Source organism: Suncus etruscus, chromosome X, assembly GCF_024139225.1.
Source record: "Suncus etruscus isolate mSunEtr1 chromosome X, mSunEtr1.pri.cur, whole genome shotgun sequence".
Taxonomy (NCBI): domain Eukaryota; kingdom Metazoa; phylum Chordata; class Mammalia; order Eulipotyphla; family Soricidae; genus Suncus; species Suncus etruscus.
This window is the reverse complement of record NC_064868.1, coordinates 49,769,922-49,794,633: the sequence shown is the minus strand read 5'-3', so window position 1 is coordinate 49,794,633 and position 24,712 is coordinate 49,769,922. Positions and strand designations below refer to the sequence as shown.

Here is a 24,712-nt window from a genome sequence, read left to right as displayed (position 1 = left end):
AAGCAGTTGATCCAGGACCAAAGGTGGTTGGTTCGAATCCCGGTGTCCCATATGGTCCCCCGTGCCTGCCAGGAGCTATTTCTGAGCAGACATCCAGGAGTAACCCCTGAGCACTGCCGGGTGTGACCCCCCCCAAAAAAAAAAAAAACAAAAAAAAAATGTCTGAATGCCTGAAAGGACAGTCCTTGGAAGAAACAAGAGAAAATGTTGTTCTACCCTATTCATTGTGCCTAGATGAAAGGGAAGTGCTGAGTGCAGAGAACCAACCTCTGCCCACTGTACACTGGTCTGATCTTGTTGCTGTTACACTGGTATACAGAGCTAGTACCTCTAGGGCTCTGGAGATGGCAGGAAGGGCTTTACATTCAGTACATGTAGAACTGAGTTACCACCAGGATCCACAGATATTTGAAGAGTGTGATCGTGCAAATGAAGGGGATTAGGTGGCAAAGAACAGAAATGTCTGGAGTCATTGTAACAGAAGTTGCCAGGAGCCAAAATAGTGAAAGGGACAACAGTGCATGCAAGCCCTCATGCCTATAATGGAGACTGTGGATAGAAGTATGAAAAGATTGTATTCTAGAAATAATAGAGCTTATATTTGAGATTTTCTTTTTGGCTGCACCTGGCAGTACTCAGGGCTTACTCCTGGCTCTGTGCTCAGGGATCAGGCATGGTAGGGCTCAGGAGATCAAAAGCAAATGCAAGGGACAGAACCTGGGCTGGTCATGTGCAAAGCACCTTATTCACTGTACTCTCCAGCCCCCTCACTTGAGAAGTTCCTGTGATCCCAGATGTATAAGCACATATAATAGCCATACAAGTCATTTGTAGTCCATAAATCATAGGAATTTATTTCATATGGGATTGCAACTCCCAGCTTAAGAAGCTAGCTTTTGGGCACTGGAGAAATAGTGTACAATGGATTATGAACTGGTTTTGCATGTGGTTGACCTAGGTTTGATAGCTGACACTGCATATGCTCCCTCAGACTGTGCTAGAAGTGAACCTTGAGCACAGAGCCAGGACTAAGACCTGAACACTGCTGAGTGTAGCCCAAAACAAACAAACAAACGAAAAAGCAGCAGCAGCTGTGCACTAAAGAAGTGATAGGAGTCAAAATACCTGTGGTGGGAAAACCTCTCCACCAGGCTCTAGAATGCCATGAAATTGGTGGTATGGGGTCTGGAGATAGTAGAGTGGCTAGCCTTTCATGAAATCCAGTTCAATCCCAGGATCAAACTGTCAGAAGTGATCCTTGAGCATAGAGCCAGTAACAAGTCCTGAACACAGCTGAGCGTGACCCAACAAAAATAAATCTTCATACTTTAGGGTCAGAATATGATGTAGACAGGTAGAGGCACTTGTTCAATTCTACTACCACCACCCAAAAAAGACAGAACAGCACACAGTTTTGTGGGCCTGGTAGGGTATGTATGCAGGCCTAACAGATTGCCATACCAATCTACCAATCTACCAATCAACAAGCTCTTTTGAAAGACAGGAGGCCCAGGATCTGGCACACAGGCTGAAGGGAGTCAAGGAAGGAGGGGAAAGAAACTTTGTCCTCACACTACTTTTTGTTTTGGGGCCACATCCAGCAGTGCTCAGGAGTCACTCCTCGCTCTATGCTCAGAAAATCACTGTTGGCAGGCTTGGGGATGCTGGGGATAGAACCCAGTTCAGCCACATGCAAAACAAACACCTTACCTACTGTGCTATCGATACAGCTCATTCTCACACTTTCTCAAATATTTTCACAAAAAATACAAAATATGAACTGGCACTTGATGCCTTCTATGTAACAGAGCTGTTGTAGAAATATAGCAGGGAATTAGAAGCAGCAGATGGGAAGGTCAACATTAAAACCCAGTTCAAATAGTCCCAGAGACCCAGTAACCTGCTCCCATCTGCTTCCCTGCTGCCCTCTATTTCTTCAAGTTCTACATTCTCTTCACTAGGAAACTGGTCATTGGCAGAGCCTATGGGTTTTTGCCACTTAAACCAGACAGCTCCAGAAAGCAGAAAGCACCTTCCTCCCTGGAACCAACATGAAAAGCCACATTTGGGTTAATAACTCTTTATTTGGTTCAGGTTCCAAATAAGGTAGAAAGCGCGGCCAAGAGAAACTTAGGTAGGGGGCAAGGTGGGAACACCAGGCTTGGCTAGCTGGGTCACTGCTAGAGACCAAATGGTAGCCCTGGGTTGGGAGGGGTCTGGATAGGGGGGCCGGGCCAGTCTACAAGGAGTGGATGGATATCAGCGAATGGTGTATCGTACATAGGGGACCTCGACATCCTCGCCACTCTCGTCATTGCAGCACAGCTCAAGCACCAGCGCCCGCACATGGCGGCCCAGCTTTCGCTTCGACACACGGCTCACGATCTCTGTCATCCTGGATATAAGGAAGCAGAGGTTCAGGGGCACATAAAAAGAGAGGGAGAACAGGTGGGTGAGGTGAGGGGTAGTGAAGAGCAAGGAAGAAGAGTTGGATGATTACAAGTGGAGCCTCCCCACAAACTCACGACTGATCCAACCGTTCCTTGAGCTTTGCAGCTGGCATGAAGAAAGAGTAGAGCATAGATACCCCCTGGGACAGCATGGTGATCTCCAACTTATGCTCTGTCTGAGGAAGAGAGAATAGGAAGGGAATATCAGTATAATGTCCACAGGCCACTTGTACACTGCACCCCCAAGGGGGATGAAAGTGATGAAGGGGCCTCACCTTAAAGTAGTCAAGGAACTGTTTGAGGGTCATCTCTTCACCATTAGGCTGTAGCCCCTGTACCTCAAAGCGATCCCACAATGTCCATTCTTGGTTATAGTACTATGGGATAAAAAACACGTCAGTGGGGTGGGGTCCACCCAAGGGTCCAATCCCTCTCCTAACCCCACTAATACAGACATAGCAAGTTAGCTTCCATCTCCAACCATCATCCCCCTTTGTGTTCTCATCCCCTCTGCTACAGTGATAATTGCCAGACACATGCTTACATCAGTACCTTTGCAGAAACTGATCACTCTACCTGCAACATCCCCCCCCCAGAAGTCTGTCTTACCTCCATCATCACATGCATACACTCAATGTTATCTTTTCAGCAAGGCCTTTCCTGATGATCCCACATGCCATATCCATTGTTCTCACCACCTACTACTCCCAAGACCAGTCCCTATCCTGCCTTTTTTCCCCAGAATTATCCATCATGTGACTTATATAATATTTCATACCTGAGTGCCTGGTGCACACACAATTAGGGCTCAATAAATATCTGACTAAGTTAATGACTTAAGTATTTAACACATGTAAAACCCCAATAAATATTGCTATTATCAGTTATTAATAATCTTCCAGAACACAATTAAAATATCCCATATTTCTCAGTCTTCCACAGAACAATTAAACCAGTACTTGATACTTAAAAGGTGTTCAAAATATGAACAAGGGATGAATATGGACAGAGGCCTTTACCTTAACTCATATACTATTTTATGAGTATCTTAGACACAATATATACTTTATATATATGCTTTATATACTTAAATATATACTTAAATAAGTACATATATACTTTATATACTTAAATACATTATACTTATATGTGAAGACCATAATATATTTCACTGAAATAAATAGGTATGTGGTATTAAGAGACTGATACAAATAGACAGAGAAAATCAGTCACAAACCTACTTCTCTAATGCAGACCCTCACCTGGTGACGAGGTGCAGCAAGGGGTTCAGAGAACCCAAAAAATGGAAGCGCTAAGTTGAGAAAACCATTCTTGTACGAGTCAAGCTGTCGGTGCCCCTGTACCACTTTGTACAACTCCAGACATACAAGGCCAACCACAGCTGCTGTGGTGGTAGCAATGGCTGGAATGATCTTCCCAGCAATCAATTTGCTCTAGGAAGGATAAGAAGGAATCAAGGAAGGTAATGGTTAAAGAGGGAGAGACCTGACATGTGTAGAAGGGATGGGGGAGAGGGTGGACACAACTCAGATTTGGAGTATCAAGTCCAAATTCTCCTTACCTTGTGCCTGTCTGCAGGGGGAATGTCATAGTTCTCAGCCCGGAGGTTAGATGCGGCCACAATAAAATCCATATGGAAATTGCTATCATCATCCTATTATGAGTTGCAGGAGAGGGTTGGATGGAGGAAGAAAAAGATGAGAAAACAATCAGAGGAGAAAATGGATTCCTGGCAACTGGGCACAAGTATCCTCACTGCAATTATCTGCTGGGCTCTCTCAGATCACAAAGGCATGGCTGAGGGGCCGGAGAGATAGTACAGTGGGTAGGGAACTTGCCTTGAAAGCAGAAGACCCGGTTTCAATCCCCGGCACCCCATATGGTCCCCCGAGCCTGCAAGGAGTGATCCCTGAGCACAGAGCCAGAAGTAAGCCCTGAGCACAGCCAGGTGTGGCTCAAAAAATAAAAACGAAAACAACAGAAAAAACAACAGCAACAACAAGGCATGTCTGGGAACACCTATCCACTGAGGGCCTCGTGGTAGGCCTATGTTCCATTCACCACAAAGACCTATTCTGTCCAGCCCATGCATGCTTAGCCACTCCCCTGGCCCTTCCCAGGGCCCTGCCCAGCACCTTCTCAAAGTCAATGGGGTACATCTTGAATCCAGGCAGCTTTTCTGGGCTGGGCAGTGTAGCCTTGAGTTCCTCTAGACGACTGTCATCTGAAGGAATAAAGGGGCATAGTCACTCCTAGGCCAGGGATGAGAGGTAGATAAAGAATTTCAGAAGGTTGAGACTGGAGAGATAGTATGGAGGTAAGGTCTTGCATGCAAAAGGACGGTGGTTTGAATCCTGGTATCCCATATGGTCCCCTGAGCCTGCCAGGAGTGATTTCTGAGTGTAGAACCAGGAGTAATCCCTGAGCGCTTCTGGGTGTGACCCAAAACCAAAAAAAAAAAAAAAAAGAATTTCAGAAGGTATTATCCTGAGAGTGATGAGGGGGCAAGGTCAGGATAGGTAGGTGAGCACAAATCTGAAGAAGATAGGAAAAGATGAATATATTGAAAAATCCCTAGAGATGGAATGGAAGATGAAGATGAAAGACCCTTCTTAGAAAGGACATAAAGATGAAGAAATAAAGGTGGATAGAAGAGGGGCTGAGAAGATGGTTCACTTTGCATGTGTGAATCCAGCATGACCTGGTCCACCAAACAGAGCAAGTTGTATCCCCGCAATAAAGAGGACATGACGCATAAAGGAATATTGAAAAAGATTAAAAGGGAAAGCTAGGGGAAGTAAATGGAACTATAGAGAAAAGCAGAGAGGAGGCATGATATGATAAAGGTTATACAGAACACCTGGGAGATTTTACATGCATTATAGGCATTTTGTGTCTTAGATATGCTATACTTTATCTTTGCTTTTATTTTAGTATCATGTTCAGTGATGTTTAGGGTTTACTCCTAGCTCTGCACTCAGGGGTCACCTCTGGCAAGACTTGGGGGACTATATGGGGTACCAAAGATCAAACTCAGGAAAAGCTACATGCAAGGTAGATGCCTTTATCCACTGTATTCCAGCATAATATAAGATACTATCTTATATGAGTATCTTAGACATGAACATTTTATATACTTAAATGCATTATATTTATATGAGAAGACCATAATATAGTTCACTAAAATAAAGAGGTATGTGGGTATCAAGGGAGAGTTACCACTAGTGTTCCCCCCAGATAAACAGATCAAGAAACATAAAAGTTGTTCTTTCCAAGGCAAATACAGAGCAAGCAACAAACAGTTTGTTACCCTAAGGGTGAGAGAGTGAGGACAGAGGAGGGAGTGCCAGAGACAACCCACCCTCCTCCTCACTGTAGAGGAAGGAAAGCTCCAAGGAAGACGTGGGGAAAACCTTGGGCCTGGGGTCTCAGAAACAGAAATTGGTAAGCTGGACTGGGTAGGGTTATTGATCAGGGAGTGGGTGGAAGGTGGCTCCTGGCCAACTAGTCAAATGTTCTCACCGACAGAAGCATTGGCACTTTGTAGTTCTTGGTCTGAGACATGGATCTTGACGCCGGATTTGGGGGTGAACTCTGGAACCTGCACAGTCTGGAGGAGGGTGGCTACAGCAGCACGGTCCTGAGAGCCTGCCAGTCCATAGGTCTGGGCAAAGAGATTCGCAGCAGCCATCACGTAGTCCAGATGCAGTGGCTAAGAAAAGTCAGGATTCAGAAGGGTAAAGCACATTTAGAGAATCTCAGATTCCTCTTCCATGCACCCACCATTCACCTAGCCCCAGAAGACCTGAGGGAAGACACTTACATTGCTGACATCAAAGGTAAGTGGATGTGGACAGCGTTTAGGCCCAGACCAGAAAGGGGCTCCAGAGCTTGTGAGCTGAAGGAATGAAAAAAATTTATGGACCCATATTTCTGAGAGTAGAGGATTTTCTAATAACTTTCACTCCTCACTCTGGCCCTAGCCAGACCCTGAGGCCAGAGGCAAAAATTTAAACAAACCCAAATTCTACCAGGTTAAACCAGAGACCTCATTAAAAAAAAACAACTAAGGAGCTGGAGCAATAGCACAGTGGTAGGGCATTTGCCTTGTACGCAGCCAAACCAGGACAAATGGTAGTTCGAATCCTGACATCCAACATGGTCTGCCGTACCTACCAGGAGCAATTTCTGAGTGCAGAGTCAGGAATAACCCGAATGCCACCAGGTGTGACCCAAAAACCAAAAAAAAAAAAAAAAGTAAGAGAAGAGAAGAGAAGAGAAAAGAAAAGAAAAGAAAAGAAAAGAAAAGAAAAGAAAAGAAAAGAAAAGAAAAAATAAGCAACTCTAGGCACCCCAGACATTTAAGACTTTTATGGATTGGTAGGCACTGCACTTGGTATTAGCAAATATAATAAATCACCACCAAATCCTGATAAAGATAACTATGATAGCTACTTCAGAGGTGAAAAAGCTCAAGTAAAGAATGAGCTTAGGTGGCTTTCCCAAATCCAAACAAAGCTAAGATTTGAACACTGATTCATGTGCCAAAATCTTTCCCTCATAATTCCAACCAGCTGAGTTGAATGTGACAGCCCATACAATAGGACAGTAGAAAGTTGCTGAAAGCAAAGGGGCCAGAGAAATAAATACATGCCAGGTTTAACCATTCTGCAACTTCATTATTTGGGCACATACCAATTGTGCTTATGAAAGACCAGGAGGGTCCACAGGAAGAGCCCAAAACAGGGTCCTATTTCAGGAAAATGCATTCCACCAAAGAGACCTGGCAAATAGGTATTACCTGGTCAGGAGGGAAGTTGTGCAACAGCTGTCGGATGTTGTTAGAGTACTGGGTGTGCCAGTGGTGGCAGGCCCAGGTGACACAGTCAGCCCAAGTCTGTGGCCGCTGTAGCACAAGGCTGCGCTGCACTGCTTCCAGCACCTCCAGAGGTTGGGTGCCTGCCAAACGCAGCGTCCGCTCCACAAACTTGGGGTCTCTATCAGGAATTGGAGAAGTTAAAGAGGTAGAATTACATAGTGGTCCCAGAAGTCGGTTCCAGGGCACTTCCACTTTCTCCAAAGAAAGCTAGTCCTGACCCCTAGCAGATAATAGGCCTGAGCATTCAGTGAGTCCTTTGAAAGTGTACTCAAGGTGCTACAGTGCTGAAGAAAGCAGAAAGAACTTGCCTGGCAGGTAGAGGATAGAGCCTGAGAGGCAATGAGATTACTTACGTGAGGTACTGGTTTACATTTTCTGCAGGCTGCTTGAAGAGGCCTTCAAATTCATCCCGAGCCCACTGCCAACAGAGCAGAATAAATGGGTAATGGTTGGCAAAAAAGGGTTTCCAAAGGCATTATAAAGCTCATTAGTGAACAAAGCCCACTAAGAAGAATCCAGCAGCTAAGAGGAAAGTCCTGCCAACTCCCTATCTCCAGCACCTCAATTTCAAAAATTAATGAACCTGATATGGGTAGTATAAAACCCCCCAAACTTTGAAAAAAATTACTCTAGGGGCTGGAGCAATGGTACAGTGGTAAGGCATTTGCCTTGCATGTGGCCAACCTGGGATGGACCTGGGTTCGATTCCAGCATGCCACATGTTTCCCTAAGCCTACCAGGAGTGATTTCCAAGCACAGAGCAAAAGTATAACCCCTGAGCGCCACTGGGTGTGGCCCAAAAACCTAAATAAATGTTTAAAAAAATTATTCTGGGGCTGGAGAGATAGCACAGCAGTAAGGCATTTGCCTTGCATGCAGGACAGTGGTTCAAATCTGGCATCCCATATGGTCCCCCGAGCCTGCCGGGGGCGATTTCTGAGCGTAGAGCCAGGAATAATCCCTGAGCACTGGTGGGTGTGACCCAAAAACCAAAAAAAAATTTGAAAATACAGATGAAAAAAAAAAAAAAAGAAAATACAGGTGAGGGCTCAGGCCGGAGCGGTGGCACAGGGCATAAGGCGTCTGCCTTGCACGTGCTAGCCTAGGACAGACCATGGTTCAATCCCATGGTGTCCCATATGTCCCCCAAGCCAGGGGCGATTTCTGAGCAGATAGCCAGGAGTGTCACCGGGTGTGGCAAAAAAAAAAAAAAACCAGAGGGGCCGGAGAGATAGCACAGTGGTGTTTGCCTTGCAAGCAGCCAATCCAGGACCTAAGGTGGTTGGATCAAATCCCGGTGTCGCATATGGTCCCCCGTGCCTACCAGGAGCTATTTCTGAGCAGATAGCCAGGAGTAACCCCTGAGCACCGCTGGGTGTGGCCCAAAAACCAAGAAAAAAAAAAGGAAAAAATTGAAAATAAATATGAGGGCTGAAAGGAGTGGCTCACAATATGAATGAAGCTCACCACAAAGAGTGGTGAGTGCAGTTAGAGAAATAACTGCACTATCATGACAATGTTAATGAGAGAAGTAGAAAAGAGATGGGGGTATTGGTGGTGGGAACGTTGCACTGGTAAAGGGAGGTGTTCTTTTATGACTGAAACACAACTACAATCATGTTGGTAATCATGGTGCTTAGATAAAGATATTACTTAAAAATATTCTTAAGAAAAGTGTACTTGACTGGAGTGATAGTGCAGTGGATAGGATGCTTGCCTTGCATGCAGCTGACCTGGGTTCAATCCCTGGCCTACCACATGGTCCCCCAAACCCACCAGGAATGATTACAGATTTCAGAGCCAGGTGTGGCTCAAAAATAAAAAAGAAAGGTATGCTCAAAGTATATTAGTACTCAACAACAACAAAGTACCCATTACCAAACAAAGAAAATAGGAAGAAATTCAGACCCAAACTAAAATGATCTTAGTACTGTCTTTTAGGACTTGAAAGTAACAGAGAACTTTGCCCCAAGAGAGTGCCTATAATGGAAAATACAGTCCTGAGTTCTGAGGCTATGAATAGTGGTGGACATTCAAACCTTGAATCTGCTAAATAACATCTCAACTTGGAACTTACCAAACACAGAGTAACACTTCCCTTCCTGCCTTCCAACAATAGAAAAAGAAATACCCACCTCATGGTGGTGATCATAAAAAAAAATAAGTATATGTGCTGATACTTAAATATCAGACACTTAAGTCCTTTTTCATAAACCATATTAATAGACGATACTACTACTGTCACCCCCAATTTACAGAGTAAGAAACCAAGACACAAAAAGGAAAGCCCGGGCCAGAGAGATAGCATGGAGATAGGGTGTTTGCCTTGCATGTAGAAGGACAGTGGTTTGAATCCTGACATCCCAAATGGTTCCCTGAACCTGCCAGGAGCGATTTTTGAGCATAGAGCCAGAAGTAACCCCTGAGTACTGCAGGGTGTGACCCAAACAAACAAACAAAAATAAAAACCAGGGCCCGGAGACATAGCACAGCAGCGTTTGCTTTGCAAGCAGCTGATCCAGGACCAAAGGTGGTTGGTTCGAATCCCAGTGTCCCATATGGTCCCCCGTGCTTGCCAGGAGCTATTTCTGAGCAGACAGCCAGGAGTAACCCCTGAGCATCGCTGGGTGTGGCCCAAAAACCAAAAAAATAAAATAAAATAAAAATAAATTAATTAATTAATTAATTAATTAAAAAAAACCAGGAAAGCCCAAGGTTATGTGTGGCCTTGTGAAACTAGAACAGATGCACACTACTCTGTTTGTTTTTGGGTCACACCCGGCAGTGCTCAGGGGTTCCTCCTGGCTCTATGCTCAGAAATCGCCCCTGGCAGGCACAGGGAACCATATGGGATGCCAGGATTCGAACTACCGTCCTTCTGCATGGAAGGCAAACGCCTTAGCTCCATGCTATCTCTCCGGCCCCTGCACACTACTCTGGAATAGCAGAGTCGAAAGAGAAAGTGACAGAACAAGCTGTTTGATTCAGGGTCAGTCTCTGTGTGTCACTTTGTGAAGACAGATGCTCTTTACATTGCCCAGTATCCTGCAGATGTGCCACACAAAACAGAAATATTCTAGAAAAAAACAGTGGTTTACCCCCTTTTCAGCAATAGCTGTGGAAATGGAATATGGACTGAGCACAAGAGACAAAGTAACTGGAAGAGATGCCAGGAAATTACCAAATTTTTGGTCAGCTCAAAAATAGTGCTCTGAAGCCAGAGCAATTGCACAGCAGGCAATTTGCCTTGCACATAGTCAACCCAGATTCGATACCCAGCATTCCATATGGTTTCCAAGCTTGCCAGGAGTAATTTCGGAGCACAGAGCCAGGAGTAATACCTGAGTTCCACCAGGTATAGCACAAAAACAAAAAAAAAAGGTGTTTTGGTTAGAAAATACCTCTCACCTGAGTGCAAGTTCACTCCCAGAAGACACAAAGCAACGTCTGGAGACATTTTTCATGTCTGAACTCAAGGGAGTGCAGCTGATTAGAAGCCAGGGATGATACTAAAACATTCCATGGTAGAAAAGACCTACCTCTCCACTGCCCAGCCACACACTACCTGGACCTTAACTGTCAAAAGTGCCAGAACTGAGATCTTATTATCCAGGAACATTTCCTCCTACCACATAAACCTGATAAAGCATTAGGAAGTAAAGTGATGTGCATGTCATACTTCACAAAGAACGAAAAAAAGGTGACTCTAAGAACATTTGATGATACAGAAACAAATGTTAAATCTAGGCAAGAGGTGCCATTTGAGTATTACCAGGCTATTTTTTGTACTCAACATCATTTGAAATCATTCCAGAAGCATAGGCTGCTGAAGTGAGAGAGGAGTAAGGTTCAGAGAGAAAGCGTATCTTGTGCTTAGGCCATCGCACCTAAAGTTCAGGAACCTGCTGTCAAAGGGCAGGGTTGCCTGGAGCCCTATCCTTTCCCCCCAAAAGCTGATCACCTGTAGGGTGTGTTCAATGGCATTTGGGAAGTTCTTCAGGGTGCAGATGGGGATGGACTTTTCAGGTGGGTCCTGGCTAGAGCTGTATGACTCTGTCAGAAAAGGAATCACCACCTGCACGTTGCCCTTGGTGCCCAGAGTGCCTGACTCCAGCAGCGGCTTACGATAGTACACACAGCGGCGATCCATGTACATGCCTGGGGGGTGGAAAAGGGACCTGAGTTCTAGGAGGACATCAGGAGAAGACAGGCAGACAGACAGGCACCCAAGACAAACATATACAACTTATCCCTTGACCTCCTCGTCTGCCTTCATACTCACGGGCATCCACATTGTCCAAGGCATTAGCCACTCCATCCAGGTTTTGGAAGAAATCATCGTCATAGATCCGCTCTGTTTCAGGGCCCACACGGTTCTGGTGGCTTGTCACCCGAATGTGAGGGTTCATCTGATGCACAGCAGCCACAGCTGTATCAGACTTTAATTTCTGGGATGGGCAGAGATATGGGGACAGAGCTCAGTTATTTATGCAGTTACCCAATGGTCCTCTAGAGCTATTTTTCCTGAGGTTGATTATTCAGTGCAGGAAGAGCCAGCCTGATTTCAGGAAGCTCCCTGGTTTGGCAAAAGACAGTGCCAGTGCCATATGGTTAAGATTTTAACAAAAATGGTTCAGGGGGAAGGAAAGCAGGAAACAAACTGGATACAACAGGATAGACATTGATCTTCTGCCTACCTAACATCTACTGTTCTTTCACTGCTACCAACCTTACCTCAGGCTCTTTCCCAGGACTGTAATTTTGGTCTAAAACAAGCTTCCCCAGAAGAGCAGCCCTTATCAGTTCCAAGCCTGAAGCAAATAACCTTGGCAATAAAATCTAAAAACCAACCCTCCAAAGCCTTTAACCTATTTCTGTTGTTTCTTTTGTATAGCACTTATCAGTAATATTAACCATAAACTTCATTAACACATCACTAAAGTGTTTATTCACCTGTTTATCACTTACTATATCTTCTCTCCTCCCCACTAGAAACTTTGTCTCCTTTAAATAAATAGCATTAAGTTCCTAAATAACTCTTTTTTTTTTTTTTTTTTTTTTGTTTTTGGGCCACACCCGTTTGATGCTCAGGGGTTACTCCTGGCTAAGCGCTCAGAAATTGCCCCTGGCTTGGGGGGACCATATGGGACGCCGGGGGATCGAACCGAGGTCCGTTCGCTTACAAGGCAGACACCTTATCTCTAGCGCCACCTTCCCGGCCCCCTTAAATAACTCTTTGGTGACTTAATGAGAACAAAAGATCCTGGGCAGGCAAAATAATCACCTATGGAATGCTTCCCCACTATATCCCTAACTCTATTTCCATCTGCACGGAAAAGAATAAACCTACATGGTCTGAAGTGCTCAGAGGAAAGCCTTACCAGTTTGGCCTCTGGCTGTCATTTTGAAACCTGGATTTCTGGAGGGTTCCTACCTTCCCTACCTGAGATGCTTATTTTAATAAGAGTATAGGTGCTTGATACTAGGAATAGCTACTTTTCTACTGGGAGCCTGGAATTTGGGTCCGTGGAGAGTGCTTACATAACCAGCCTACAGTAAAAACCCTGTGTTCTGAGTCTCTAGTGAGTCTCCAAGGTTGGCAACATTTCACATATACTGTTGCAACTTGATACTAAAGGGAATTAAATGTGTCTATGTGACTTCATAGGGAGAGAACTCTTGGAAACTGGACCTGGTCTCCCCCAGACCTCAGCTCTGAGTATCTCTGCTGAAGGATCCCTGAATTCTTTTGCTAAAAGAAACTAGCTATGAGAACTACATACTGCGGCTTCTAAGTTCTTCTAGTGAATTACCGAATCTGAAGGTGATTTGGGGGACTTTTAATACACTGTTTCATAGAGATCAAGAGAAGGGAGGAAAGGTAAAAGTGGTATACTGAAGGGTAGGCAAATGAAACTCAACAAAGAATAGCTGAAGGAAAGAAAAAGGCCTCTTTCCTGGGGCCAGAGAGATAGTATAGCAGATGAGGTTGTTCAATCCCCAGCATCCCACAAGGTCCCCTAAGCACCACCAGGAGTGGAAATCAAAGCATCTCTAAGCATCACCCCTAAGCACAGAGACAGTAGTAATCCCTGAAGAATGCTGGGTAAAACAAACATGATATATAACAAAGAAAAAATGGAAACGAGAGGTCAAGGAGGTGAAAAGGTCCCACTGCACTCACCGTAACATCCCAGGGACGGAACAGAAATTGTCTATTCAGATTTGACTTCTCGATGGTGTCCATGTCTGTGACAACAATTTCACCACCCTCCCCACAGCCCAACCCAATCATGGCAAAGTTCTTGAGCAGCTCACAGCCAATGGCTCCTGCACCCACCTAGAAGGTAGCCAACGAAAAAGACAGGCTGGGTCAGTATAACACCACTCAGTGTGAAGTTACCTCTCACTCCCCCAGGCCAAAAGCATGAGAACCAAATGGGCCTGCCACAGGAGACCTCAAAAGATGTAGACAGAGGCAGGAAATGAAGAGAATGGGTGTCCAAGAAAATGACTCACCAAAAAGTATTTCTGCTTGCTTAACTTTTCTTGAAGGTCTGAGCCAAAGACGGCTACCTGTCCATCATAACGGTTCTGGCGCTGAGGAATGCAAAAAGAGGATTAGTCAATGACCCCATGCGAAATGCCCTACAAAAACACCCTCCCCACAGGCCCTCACATACTGGGAGACACTTTTCCTCTGTGAGAGCCTCTTTGTCTTCAGGAAGACACTCAAGGGCATCAAAATATAGCCACTGCATGATGGGCATAAACTTCCCGGAGCAGGCCTGGAGAGGAAGAGCAATGAAGTAGACAGTGCTTAGTTGAGGCCTGACACATAGGCAAGGCTTCCAGCCCACCACTAATCCTGCCCTTCTCTACCCAGACTGACTGACCTTCATGACCTCCTGGGCAGCCAAGCCCCCTATGAAAGCATTTATGGGGGCTAGATCCCCAGCAGCCACATAGGACAACTTCCGGATAAGATCCTCATCCAGGCTATCTTGGTGTACTTCTGGTGTAGCTCGAGCATTCACTGCCTGTGCCAGAGCCACAAGCTGGGTGGCATCCTCCTGATGGAACAAAAGAAACCGAGAGCACGTGTCAAAGCACTGCAGAAAGAGGGTGCTATGAGGGAGGAAAAGGGTGAACATACAGGAACAGAGGTATGGTGATTATGCAGTGGCAAAGAAAACAGCCACCGCTGGCTCACCAAACCACCCACCTCATTGCGGGGTCGAGGTGGCCGACCATGCTGAGCACAGAACTGGTGTAAGGCCTGGAAGCCAATGTGCAGCTGCACAGGGCGACAGTACTTAGCAAAATCTGTCATCACAAAATCAGGTTCTGCCAGTGATGTCAGCAAAGATTTCTGGTTTGGGGGAATAAATGAGGGTGGTACACAAAGCATCCAAATCAGAAGAAACAAATAACATAAAAATGTTCAGAACCAACACCATGCTAAGGCCACCAACCCACCCCACATGCCACACTCACAAAGCTGATCTTCTTGGGTACTTTGACCTGACTGACAATGCCTCCACGGATGTAGTCAGAGAAGTTGGAAGTGTCACAGATGCTAAACGTATAGGGACCTAAGGTAGATGGAGAACCTATATTAAACTGCCTGCCAATCAGATCCTCTCCAAAAGCCTCATGCCCCACAAATAAGGAAAACCCAGCTTTGTCACAGCTCAGACAACAGAAATCATCTCTTCATCCCAGGTTCCAACTCAACATTAGAGCCCTTTCCCCCAAACCCAGGTGAAAGACCATGAGACGTCTGGTCCTTAACCCAACCAGCTCAGACAAGACTCGTTTCTCACTTGCTCTCTTTAAACATCAGAGACCACCTTAGTTATCAGGGCCATATTCTAGGAACAGCTCAGAGTCGACATGGCACCTCTTTGAAATGCCCAGGTTAGATGCTCTGGTTATATCTGAGTCATCTTAAGCCTCTGAGGATGTCTCCCCTCACTCAAAACCCAGGGCCATCTCTCCTACCTTTCTCTCAGCCCCCAGCTTACCCAAAACTTTAATTTCCATGGGCTGACTTCCATTAAGCTCAATCATGCCCTGTACTTCTGAAAAGGAGACAAAGTCACCACTCTCAAACCCATGCCGGGCTTCATCCAGGCAGGTAACCACACCAGGGTTATCCTAGTTGAAGAAGAAAGTACCATCAGAGCAGGCTCAGCATTCCAGGGACAAAGGACAGGAAGCTATTGCCCATCCCAGGATCCCAGATGGTTAGCATCCTCACCTTGGTAACCATAGAAACCATAGCACTGAGGGGCTGCTCCCCATTGGAATCTGTTAGGATCATTTCCTCTCCAAAGTCACAGAAGAGCTGTCTGTAGAGGAAGGTAACAGAATTGATAACCCCAAACCCCAAGCACACAGGGAACCCCATGTGCCCTTCAAAAAGCAAAGAATACTTGCTGAGCAAATTCCTCTTATCATTGCTGGGAATGAGACGACACTCATACCATATGGGAAGAGAGAAATATACAATTCAAAGACTGGGTGGGTAGAGAAAGGCTGAGGGTAATGAGAGCTTGGAGAACTTGGTCTGGGCCTGAGAGAGTGGGGGCAGAGGGGACACTTACCCAAATAGGCCCCTTGTGTCTGCCACCACCAGCTTGATGCCACGGCTATGACAGAACTCACCAACTCGTAGCTGATCCTCCAGAGGGGTATTGGTGAGGACCACTACCTGTGGAGAGGCAGACACTCAAGACAAGACCCTCACTGAGGAGAATGCTGGAGGAAGGCTGATGTGAAAAGTTCAGGGTGTTCTTAGACCCTGCTCACTCAGATTTCTTGCAGATGCACATGTACACACACACACACACACACACACACACACACACACACACGCACGCACGCACGCACGCGCGTACGCGCATATCCGCTCACACACTATAAACTGTGCATCAGATTTAGTCAGGGGAGAAACTCAGTTAAGAAAAATGTGAATGTTAAGCCCATGCCATACAAGAGAAAAAGGCTAAAAGAATAGAGGTTGGAGACTAGTTCACTCCTACCACATCCACTTGCTCCCAATTCTCAAGACAATACCACCTAAGCCATGATTCTTGGGACATGCTTTCAGCCTGAGTGTTCCCTCCCAGCCTTTCCCTTCCCCATCAGGGTGAGCAGCCTCCCCTTCATTAGAATCCACTGCAACTAACTGCTACTCTCAGTGCTTGGCCATCACAAAAACGATAAAATCGGTATCACTACCACTTCCAAGTCTACGAACAGTTAAAAAAAGTAAAGCACAGGAGATTCTGCTCAAGGAGCACTGGACTCGAGGCTGGGGATGGAGCTCAGTGAGAAGACACATGCCTTGCCTGTGTAAGGCCCTGGGCCCTGCCACAACAAAACTAAACATACATGAAATTCCCATGCCTTCTTTACACCAGCAAGCAAACTAAAAAAGTTTAAGAATTACAGATTTGGGCTGGAGCAAGAATACAGTGGATAGAGCAATTGCCTTGCACACGGCTGACCTGAGATTGATCCCCAGCACTTCATAGGGTCCCCTCCTCCTGAGCCAGGAGTGACCTCTAAGTATAGAGCTAGGATTAAGCCCTGAGCACAGCTGGATGGGACCCAAAAGGAGACTCAGGCCCAGGCAAAACCTAGCTTTAACTCCTGCTAAAAATGACTTTTGTATTATGCACTCACAAAAACCCCCACAGAAGGGAGATATAGGTTCTAAATCCTGCCTACATCTGCTAGGTGCATCTCTACCATGAAGCCAGCACTCAAGTCTAGTCCCTGAATTTTTATTTTATTTAACATAATTTTTATTTTAATTGTAGTGGCTTACATATCGTTCACAGTAATATTCCAGGTACATATTTACATTGAATCAGGGGAATTCCCACCACCAAATTGTCCTCCCACAACCGCTCCCATTCTGCCTCCCATATCCTCCACTCTTCCCCCTAGGGGCTGCTAGAATGTGTGGTCCCCTCTGTGTCTAGTTAATTACTTAGTGGGCTTATACCTGTTTGGTCTTGGTGCCTCCATTATTTCCCCCTCTAGTTGGGAGGCGGGGCTAGAAAGATCAAGTTATATGGATTTGTTTGAGGAAGAGAAAGGTAATATAATGGGGTAAAAATCAACTACGCTGACTATGAGCGGAGTCATTCTAGAGGCTCTCATCCTTGGTTTGAGAGAGGATGGGGAAAAGAAGGTGAAACACCACAGCAGTTCAAAAAGAGGAATCAAATAAGATATTCAGTGAGCACTGCAGCCATAAAAATATGCACCACATAGTTGCCATGGTCTTGTGATAGGAAATACGACAAGGCGCAAGAAGGAAGAAGGGAAAAGAAGAAAAAGTCCCTGAATTTTTAAACAAAAAAACCAACCAGATGGGCTGAGAACTGGGCAGGAGGTAGGGTGAGGTACCTGAAAACCACTAAGGAATTCCTCCACCAGGGGCCCAGTGTAGGCACTGACAGGAACATAGCTGTTGAGTTCAGCAAGGCGGGGCTGTGAGACCTCAGCGCGGTTTTTACCAATGTCCTCCTCCCGTAGGTAGAACTGTACAAGAGAAAGTGATGTGGTTGCAGAGCCCATGGACTGGGGATGCATGGATGGGGCATAGGGGACTGGGAAAGGGTACCTGAGAGGAGAGGTCAGCCCACTGAGCAATGCCCTGGTCATGTAGGGTGACAGCTTTGACCCCACCAAGGATGATGTTCTTGGCAATCTCCACACCCAGGCCCCGCAAGCCTGACACCAGTACGCTGGATGTCTGAAGCCTTTTCATGGCCTCATGACCCAACACATACCTGCCAGGGTAGGGAACATTCTTGGTCAGTGCTTGACTTCCCTCAACCATATTTCCCACCTCTCAGCCCGTCTCCAGCCCCACTTACAGCTGCCGGGAGTAGAGACCCTCATCTATGTCTGCTTCACTGCCGTTTTTCGCCATTCCCTAACAATGGAGAGAGAGAATGGAGTCTAGGGTCCCATTACAGCAGAGTATATGAACAGACATAACTGTGTATGTCTCTGAAATAACATCACAAAAGACTTGTCCACCCACCACCACAATTGCCAGTCTGAAAAACTGGTACTCACGTTGGTTGGTACTGAAGATACTTCGGACAACACAGAATGGGCAGGGGAGCAATTAGAACCCGGCTTTGGATCAGGCCCGGACACGCGACGTTTCTTGGACAGCGGCGAGCTGGACATCTGGAGAGAAAGAGGAAGATAAAGGTGAAGTCTTGTGTTTCTGGTAGTTAGTGGTAACTGTGGGGAAGGGAATGCTTAAGTGTTAATATCCCAATTTTACTGATGGCAAGACGGGCACTCAGATAAGGATTACTTGCTTAGGTTTACACAGCATGTCAGAGATAAGATCTGAACCCAGGTGGTCTGGTCTGCAATCTAGACGGTTGAAACTGGGCTATTTACCTTTTTCCGCAGCTCAGACTTATGAGAAAGAGACAGACAGACTGAAAGACAAACAGATAGAGAGACAGAAAGTCCAATCCTGCAGGGTGAAAGGTAGGACAAGAAAGTGCTTTTGGGGAAAGTCAGGAGAGATGAAGATTCCGGCCTGGTCCAGTATCAAATCTTGACTCTACCACATTTGACAGTTAACGTTTAACCCCGATGGACTCAATCCCCTCACCTGTGAAATAGGATGAGAATACCACTTACCTACCCATGTAGTTGAAGTGATGAGAAAAAAGAGACCATAGAGCCTGGCACAGAGCAAGTAGGCAACAACAAGCAGCCTTCTCCTTTCCTTTTAAACCTGTGACTGGGGTGCTGAAGATCGGCTTGAACATCTTGCTGATAACCCACTTCCCAAAGTGGTTTAGGGAGAAGAGTTGTATTTATTTATTTATTTATTTATTTTTGTTTTTGGGCCACACCCAGCAGTGCTCAGGGGTTACTCCTGGCTATCTGCTCAGAAATGGCTCCTGGCAGACACAGGGGATCATATGGGATGCCGGGATTCAAACCAACCACCTTAGGTCCTGGGTTGGCTACTTGGAAGGCAAATGCCGCTGTGCTATATCTCTCCAGCCCCCTGGAGAAGAGTTTTATGATGCCCAAATTCCCAAGCTGTATGAGGGACACCCAGCCAGGCCAACTGAAGAGCATATCAAATGCTTCCCCAAGCCTCATTTGAACATGGCGGTGCCTTTACCAGGATGAAGATGCCAATAAATGCTTATTAGCCATCCTCCATATACCCATAAAAGACTTACTTTTTGAGCCTTGCACTACACTTTGTCCTCAGAGTTACCCTGTAGGGTTTGCACTACTTTCAAAACCAGTACCCGACTCACACAGGGGGAATGAGGGAATTCACTCAGGGATGTTTGGTCACTTGCCTAAGTTGCCTACAAAGTGCAGCCAATATGATCGTGGATCTGCTGAGCCTGAAGACCAGACTATGTCCTGGCATCATCACATTTGATCCCTTCAATAGTCCTGACTCAGAATAGCCAGGGTAACTGAGTAGGACAAATGAGAAAACCTAGGCTCAAAATGTAAAGTAACTTGCAGAGGGATAAGGGCATAGGCACACATCAGGTTCCAGAGGTAAAGCAATATTCTGCTGTGCTTCCCTTGAAAGTGGCCCATCTGGGTTCGATTGACCCTAGCACTAAATATGTTCCCCTGAGTTCTGCCAGTAGAGATGTAAAAATGAAATCAAGGGGGAAAGGGACTAAATTCAGATAAGGAATAGAGGATCCCAATTCACTAATCCCTGTACCAAATGGTCCCTTAAGCCAGCATTTTTCAACTGGGGTTCAGACAGCCCCCTTAAGGGTCTTAAAGATATTACCAAAGAGCCACAGGTAAAAGTCTAGTAAATGGGGGAAGACTGGCATCACAGCATGATAAGGAGATCAACTGGAAACAAAGATGAATAGTGGCTATGGTCTGAAAATGATTGTTAAACAATGCCATAGTTCTCTGTTCTCCAGAGACTTCTCATTCTCAGACTGTACCAAAGGGGAGTCTATCTTGGAACCCATGACACTCTAGAATGATGAAAGGAAGACAGGAGCTACTAACCTCCTACCACAAGCTTACCGCCTACCTCTCTCAAGCAAAGGGCTTTGTTTAATCGTAATGATATAGGCTAGCCAAGTAACAGATGCCAATTTCACCACAGAAAACAAAGACTTAGAGAACTCCAGTTATTTGCCCAGAGTGTGCAGCTGAAGGGGGCTTGCTAAGTGCTTCCTGAGCAAATTAAGTCAAGGCCCAATTGACAAAGATGAGGGGGTAAGAGAAGCCAGCTTAGGAGCTCACAATGAAATGGTTGGGAAGGCTGATTCAGCCAAGAGAAGGTTTGGTGAGTGGGGGGGGGGGGCGCAAGGAAAACCACATTTTCCCATTTACCGACTATCCTATCTAGGAGAGGGAATAACCCCTGATCACCAATGGGTATGCCCTCCCATCAAAAAATAAATAAAGTCATGGTCTGTGATCAGGACTCAGAGACTGAAAATGCCAACTCTCCACTGGGCCCTTGCATCAGCCTCTACTTCTTGCCTAGTCACAGTGTATATTTTTTGGGACACATCATCCTTCCAACTCTAAGTCAGAATTGATGCTGGGTCTGAGAGAACTTCAATTGTAAAGAGTTTTTTTGTTTTGTTTTTGTTTTGGGGCCACACCCAATGGTTCTGGGGGTACTCCTGGCTTCTGAGCTCAGAAATCGCTCCTAGCAGGCTCAGGTAACCAAATGGGATGCCGGGGATCTAACCAGGGTCCATGCCCGGGTGCCGGGTCAGTGAATGCAAGGCAAATGCCCTACTGCTGTGTCATCACTTAGAGCGGCTCCCATAAAGAGCTTTTTCTTAAATCTCGCATCTCCTCATGCTGGCAGCAATAATCTAAAAGTAGATTTCAGTTTATTGCTTAGAAGTGTATTTCAACTACTATGGTTTGTCACCTGTCAGTATCCAGGCAAGCAGGAGGAATATGGGGAAGACACCACAATGAGAAGCTAAGGATTTCCCCCACCTGCAACACTTTTCTCCCTCAACATAACTCTCAGGGCACCAATTAGGATAGATATATGAATACTATATTGACTGTTCAGAAAGGCTGAAGGGGGGGGACGACTTAGTGGTAAACTTGCCTGAAGTAACCAAACTAGTGACTCTGAAGCCTGAGCATTCTCCACTCTACCCTCAGGTCACTGAGAAAAGTTTTAAGTCCAGCAGCAGATTTCAACAGTAATAGAGATAAGTAGGGCCCAGGATATAAGGGTCTTCTGAGCATCCTAGGAAGAGTTAACTGAGAAGACTCCAAAACAAGAAAGACATAAATTAGAAAACAGTTTTCTAAGCCCATCCAGAGTTCAAGGAGATGGATAATGTGAGAAATCCTGGTAGAGAGGAACAATTCCAGGTCTTCAGAAAAAGCTCTTTTTTAGAGAAGAGCAAGAAACTGTAGGGCTGGTCTCCAGAAGTTGCAAAGAGGATAGTCTCCAAATCCCATGGAAGCTGTGAGAAGATGCAGAAGTCTAAGGGAAGGGCTATTCTCTACCAGGAAAGACCTGGGGCCTGGGAGTCTCAGCGATAAAGCAAGCACTCTGACCAAAACAATCCAACCTGCAGGCGTCTCTGACAGATACCAGCATTCCAAGATGCTATGAGAGGGGAAGCAAAGCCTTAGGAAAGAGCTGGAAAGGTACTGCTAATGGAGCAAATGAGCTTTGGTGGTCTCTAGCTGGTAATGCTTAGGTACCCCAGCTGCTCTGAATGAGTGGAAATGGGAGGATGCGGTGAGTAGATATTACCCAGGTTTCCCAAGGGGAGGGATTTCTGTGATAGCTATGTATAGTTTATGAAGGCTCTGAGTATCAAATAAGGCCAAAAGAACCACTTAGGGGAAGGGGCACCTGACAATGATATTGGCTGGGTGGGTACTGTCTCATGAAGCTGAAAATAAAAGTTGGATGCCTCTGACCAAAGATGTTGGGAACCCCGAAAGGCACATACAGCAGTTAAAGGCTTAAAGAGAGAAGTTGAGCTCCAGCTTGACTTGTAAAGACAGAGGTCTTGCACAGGGTGGGGCTGGGAAGGTGACTTTCACCCAGTGAGCTGGGGGAAGCCATAGGGCCTGCAGTGTCAGAGACCAGCAGGGGCTTCTCAAGAGGAAGAGAAGTTTCTCCAGGATGAAGATGCAAAGGCTTGCAAGGGACAGTCTAAGAGTAGTCTCTGCTTAGGACAATGAAAAAAGGACCCAGGTCCTAAGAGAAAGGTCTGAAGAGCAGCGCCTCTCCGGGGAAGCACCCACAGTAAGAACGAAGCTGGGCTCAGTTTCCGCCAGCAAGTGCCAGGGCAGGGTGGGGAAGGTTCTGAGACAGGAAGGGGCTACCAGATCAGAGGCGAGGCCCAAGTCCTCTGAAAAACTCTTTGGGAGCAGTGGCCAGGAAGGAAGTGGCTCAAGGAAGTCTCTAAAACAGAAGGTCCATGCGGACCCTCTCCGGATTCTGGCCCCTCACGGAAGTGACCGAGGTAAAACCTGACGGTCTAAAGGGTGTCTGAAAGGTTCAGGCAAAGGTCTTCCAAGGCAGAAATCCGGATCGGTTGGTGGGCTTTGGTAGGGTCCCCAAGGATCCAGATCCAGCTGGTCCCTGACTAGGGTTACTGTGCACTGAGTCCCTCAATGCACCTCTTGGGGGGAGGGGGCTCTGACTCCAAGGTCAAATTCGCAGCAATCGGGGACCAGCCAGGTCCTGGATGGGAAATGTCAGACCCCACCCCAAGATCTGCAAACCCCCATAGCCAGCCGATCCCTTGCGACCTAATTACCAAGGGCGGATCGCGACAACCTGCACCTGCCGCGGCCCCTCCAAAGCTCCCCGAAACCTCTGCCCCGGTCTTTTTCTTAACAGAGAAAGGCTATTTTGTTACCAATGCCGGTTCCCCGGGTCGCGCCGCCGCCAACTCCTCTAGGAGCCGAAGCCAAGCCCAGCCGCCACCCTCCTCCTTCTCTTCCTCCTCCTCCCCGCCGCCTGGGCCGCCTAGAATCTCCGCCGCCGCCGCCGCGTTCTATTCCAGGTGCCGTCGTGGCTGTCGCTCCCTCACTACCTCCTTCACCTCGCCGCCGACACAAGATGGCGGCTGCTGAGCCTGAGGCCAGAACAAAACCTTGAGCCCCACCCCCAGAAGCCCGGATGCAGGGAGACCGCACCCGTCATGAATCATGCATGCATGCAAAACTGTAAAGCAGTGACTCATTCTTTGAGCTGAAGACTAGCTCCACCTGGCGGATATTCCAACTAGGAAAGCAGGTAAAACACAACAGAATGGCCACGCCTCGAGGAGATAATGAATAATGAGAACTTTGTTGCAAGCAAGTCTGCCATGGAAACAAAGTATAAACCTCAGGGACACTCCTGATCATGAATTATGCATGAGACTGGTTGCACCCAGAAAGACAAAGTTAAAGTGGGAAGCCACGCCCCACTGCTCATGAATAATGATCTTGCTGCAGGCAGGAAGCCGGAGACTAAGGCCACATCTCCTCATGAATAATGCATGAAGTCCGGTGGGCTGGAACAAAAGGAGTAGGTCCGCCTACAGCTGTATTTAATTTCTCTTTAAGCTGGGAAATAGGGCTACTAAAGGGAAAACACACTCCCCAGGCACATGAATAATGAATAAAGATGCAGCAGCAGCTCAACCTGGAAATTCAGAGAGGGCACTATAGGTCCCACCCAGTGTTATGAATTATGCATGAGTCTGGATAGACTAAAATAGTCCTACTCTGCAAGCAGGGGTTCTGGTAGAGGCCAAAGCAACGTGGCCACGCCTTTCCGCTTATGAATAATAAAAGCCCAGGCAGCAGATCCACAGGGGAAGCCCATAATGTAGTCTCTCTTCTCCACTCCTGAATGTACACCTAAGTTTCCACAATTATAATACAGAAACAGTCATAATATCCAATTACCTCATAAGGCTAAATGTATTATGAAATTAGCTCAGTACAGTGCAAGCACAAGGCAGTTAATTTCTGAAGTACTATCTATGGCATAATGTACCTATATATACATGTCATTATTAGTATAAATATACTAATATATTTATTTTAGTATAAATATACTAATATATTTATATCATATATATACATTATATATATTTATACTAATATATCAGACTGGGTTAGGATTCAATTGGTTGGCGTACAGGCTTTTTCCATCAGAGGCCTAGGTCCTCAGCACCACATATGGTTTCCCAGCAGTATTCAGAGTACACCCTAAGCACTGTCAGGTGTGGTCCCAAAATAACAAATTGGCTGTGTGAATGAATGTACTTAGAATCACAAGGAAAACTCCCAACTTTGGGAGCTG

At 46.2% G+C, this 24,712-nt stretch overlaps 2 protein-coding genes across 2 annotated transcripts in view; one reads left to right on the top strand and one right to left on the bottom strand.

Moving 5' to 3' along the window:
* The window catches only part of ELK1 (ETS transcription factor ELK1), a 679,088-nt gene that overhangs the window by 509,263 nt on the left and 145,113 nt on the right, over positions 1-24,712 (top strand). The gene's annotated exons all lie outside the window — the stretch shown is intronic.
* UBA1 (ubiquitin like modifier activating enzyme 1) lies at positions 2,065-23,501 on the bottom strand. Its single transcript, XM_049767162.1, has 26 exons — positions 23,274-23,501; positions 18,454-18,570; positions 18,249-18,307; positions 17,993-18,161; positions 17,776-17,910; positions 15,960-16,066; positions 15,614-15,704; positions 15,378-15,510; positions 14,848-14,945; positions 14,576-14,722; positions 14,247-14,423; positions 14,034-14,138; positions 13,870-13,950; positions 13,535-13,690; positions 11,633-11,798; positions 11,312-11,508; positions 7,704-7,768; positions 7,273-7,468; positions 6,295-6,369; positions 5,994-6,183; positions 4,607-4,695; positions 4,033-4,125; positions 3,713-3,904; positions 2,726-2,827; positions 2,526-2,626; positions 2,065-2,395 (listed from the first exon to the last, which is right to left on the bottom strand). Exons 2-26 carry the CDS (start codon positions 18,568-18,570, stop codon positions 2,260-2,262), a joined length of 3,177 nt encoding a protein of 1,058 aa, XP_049623119.1. The 5' UTR covers positions 23,274-23,501; the 3' UTR covers positions 2,065-2,259.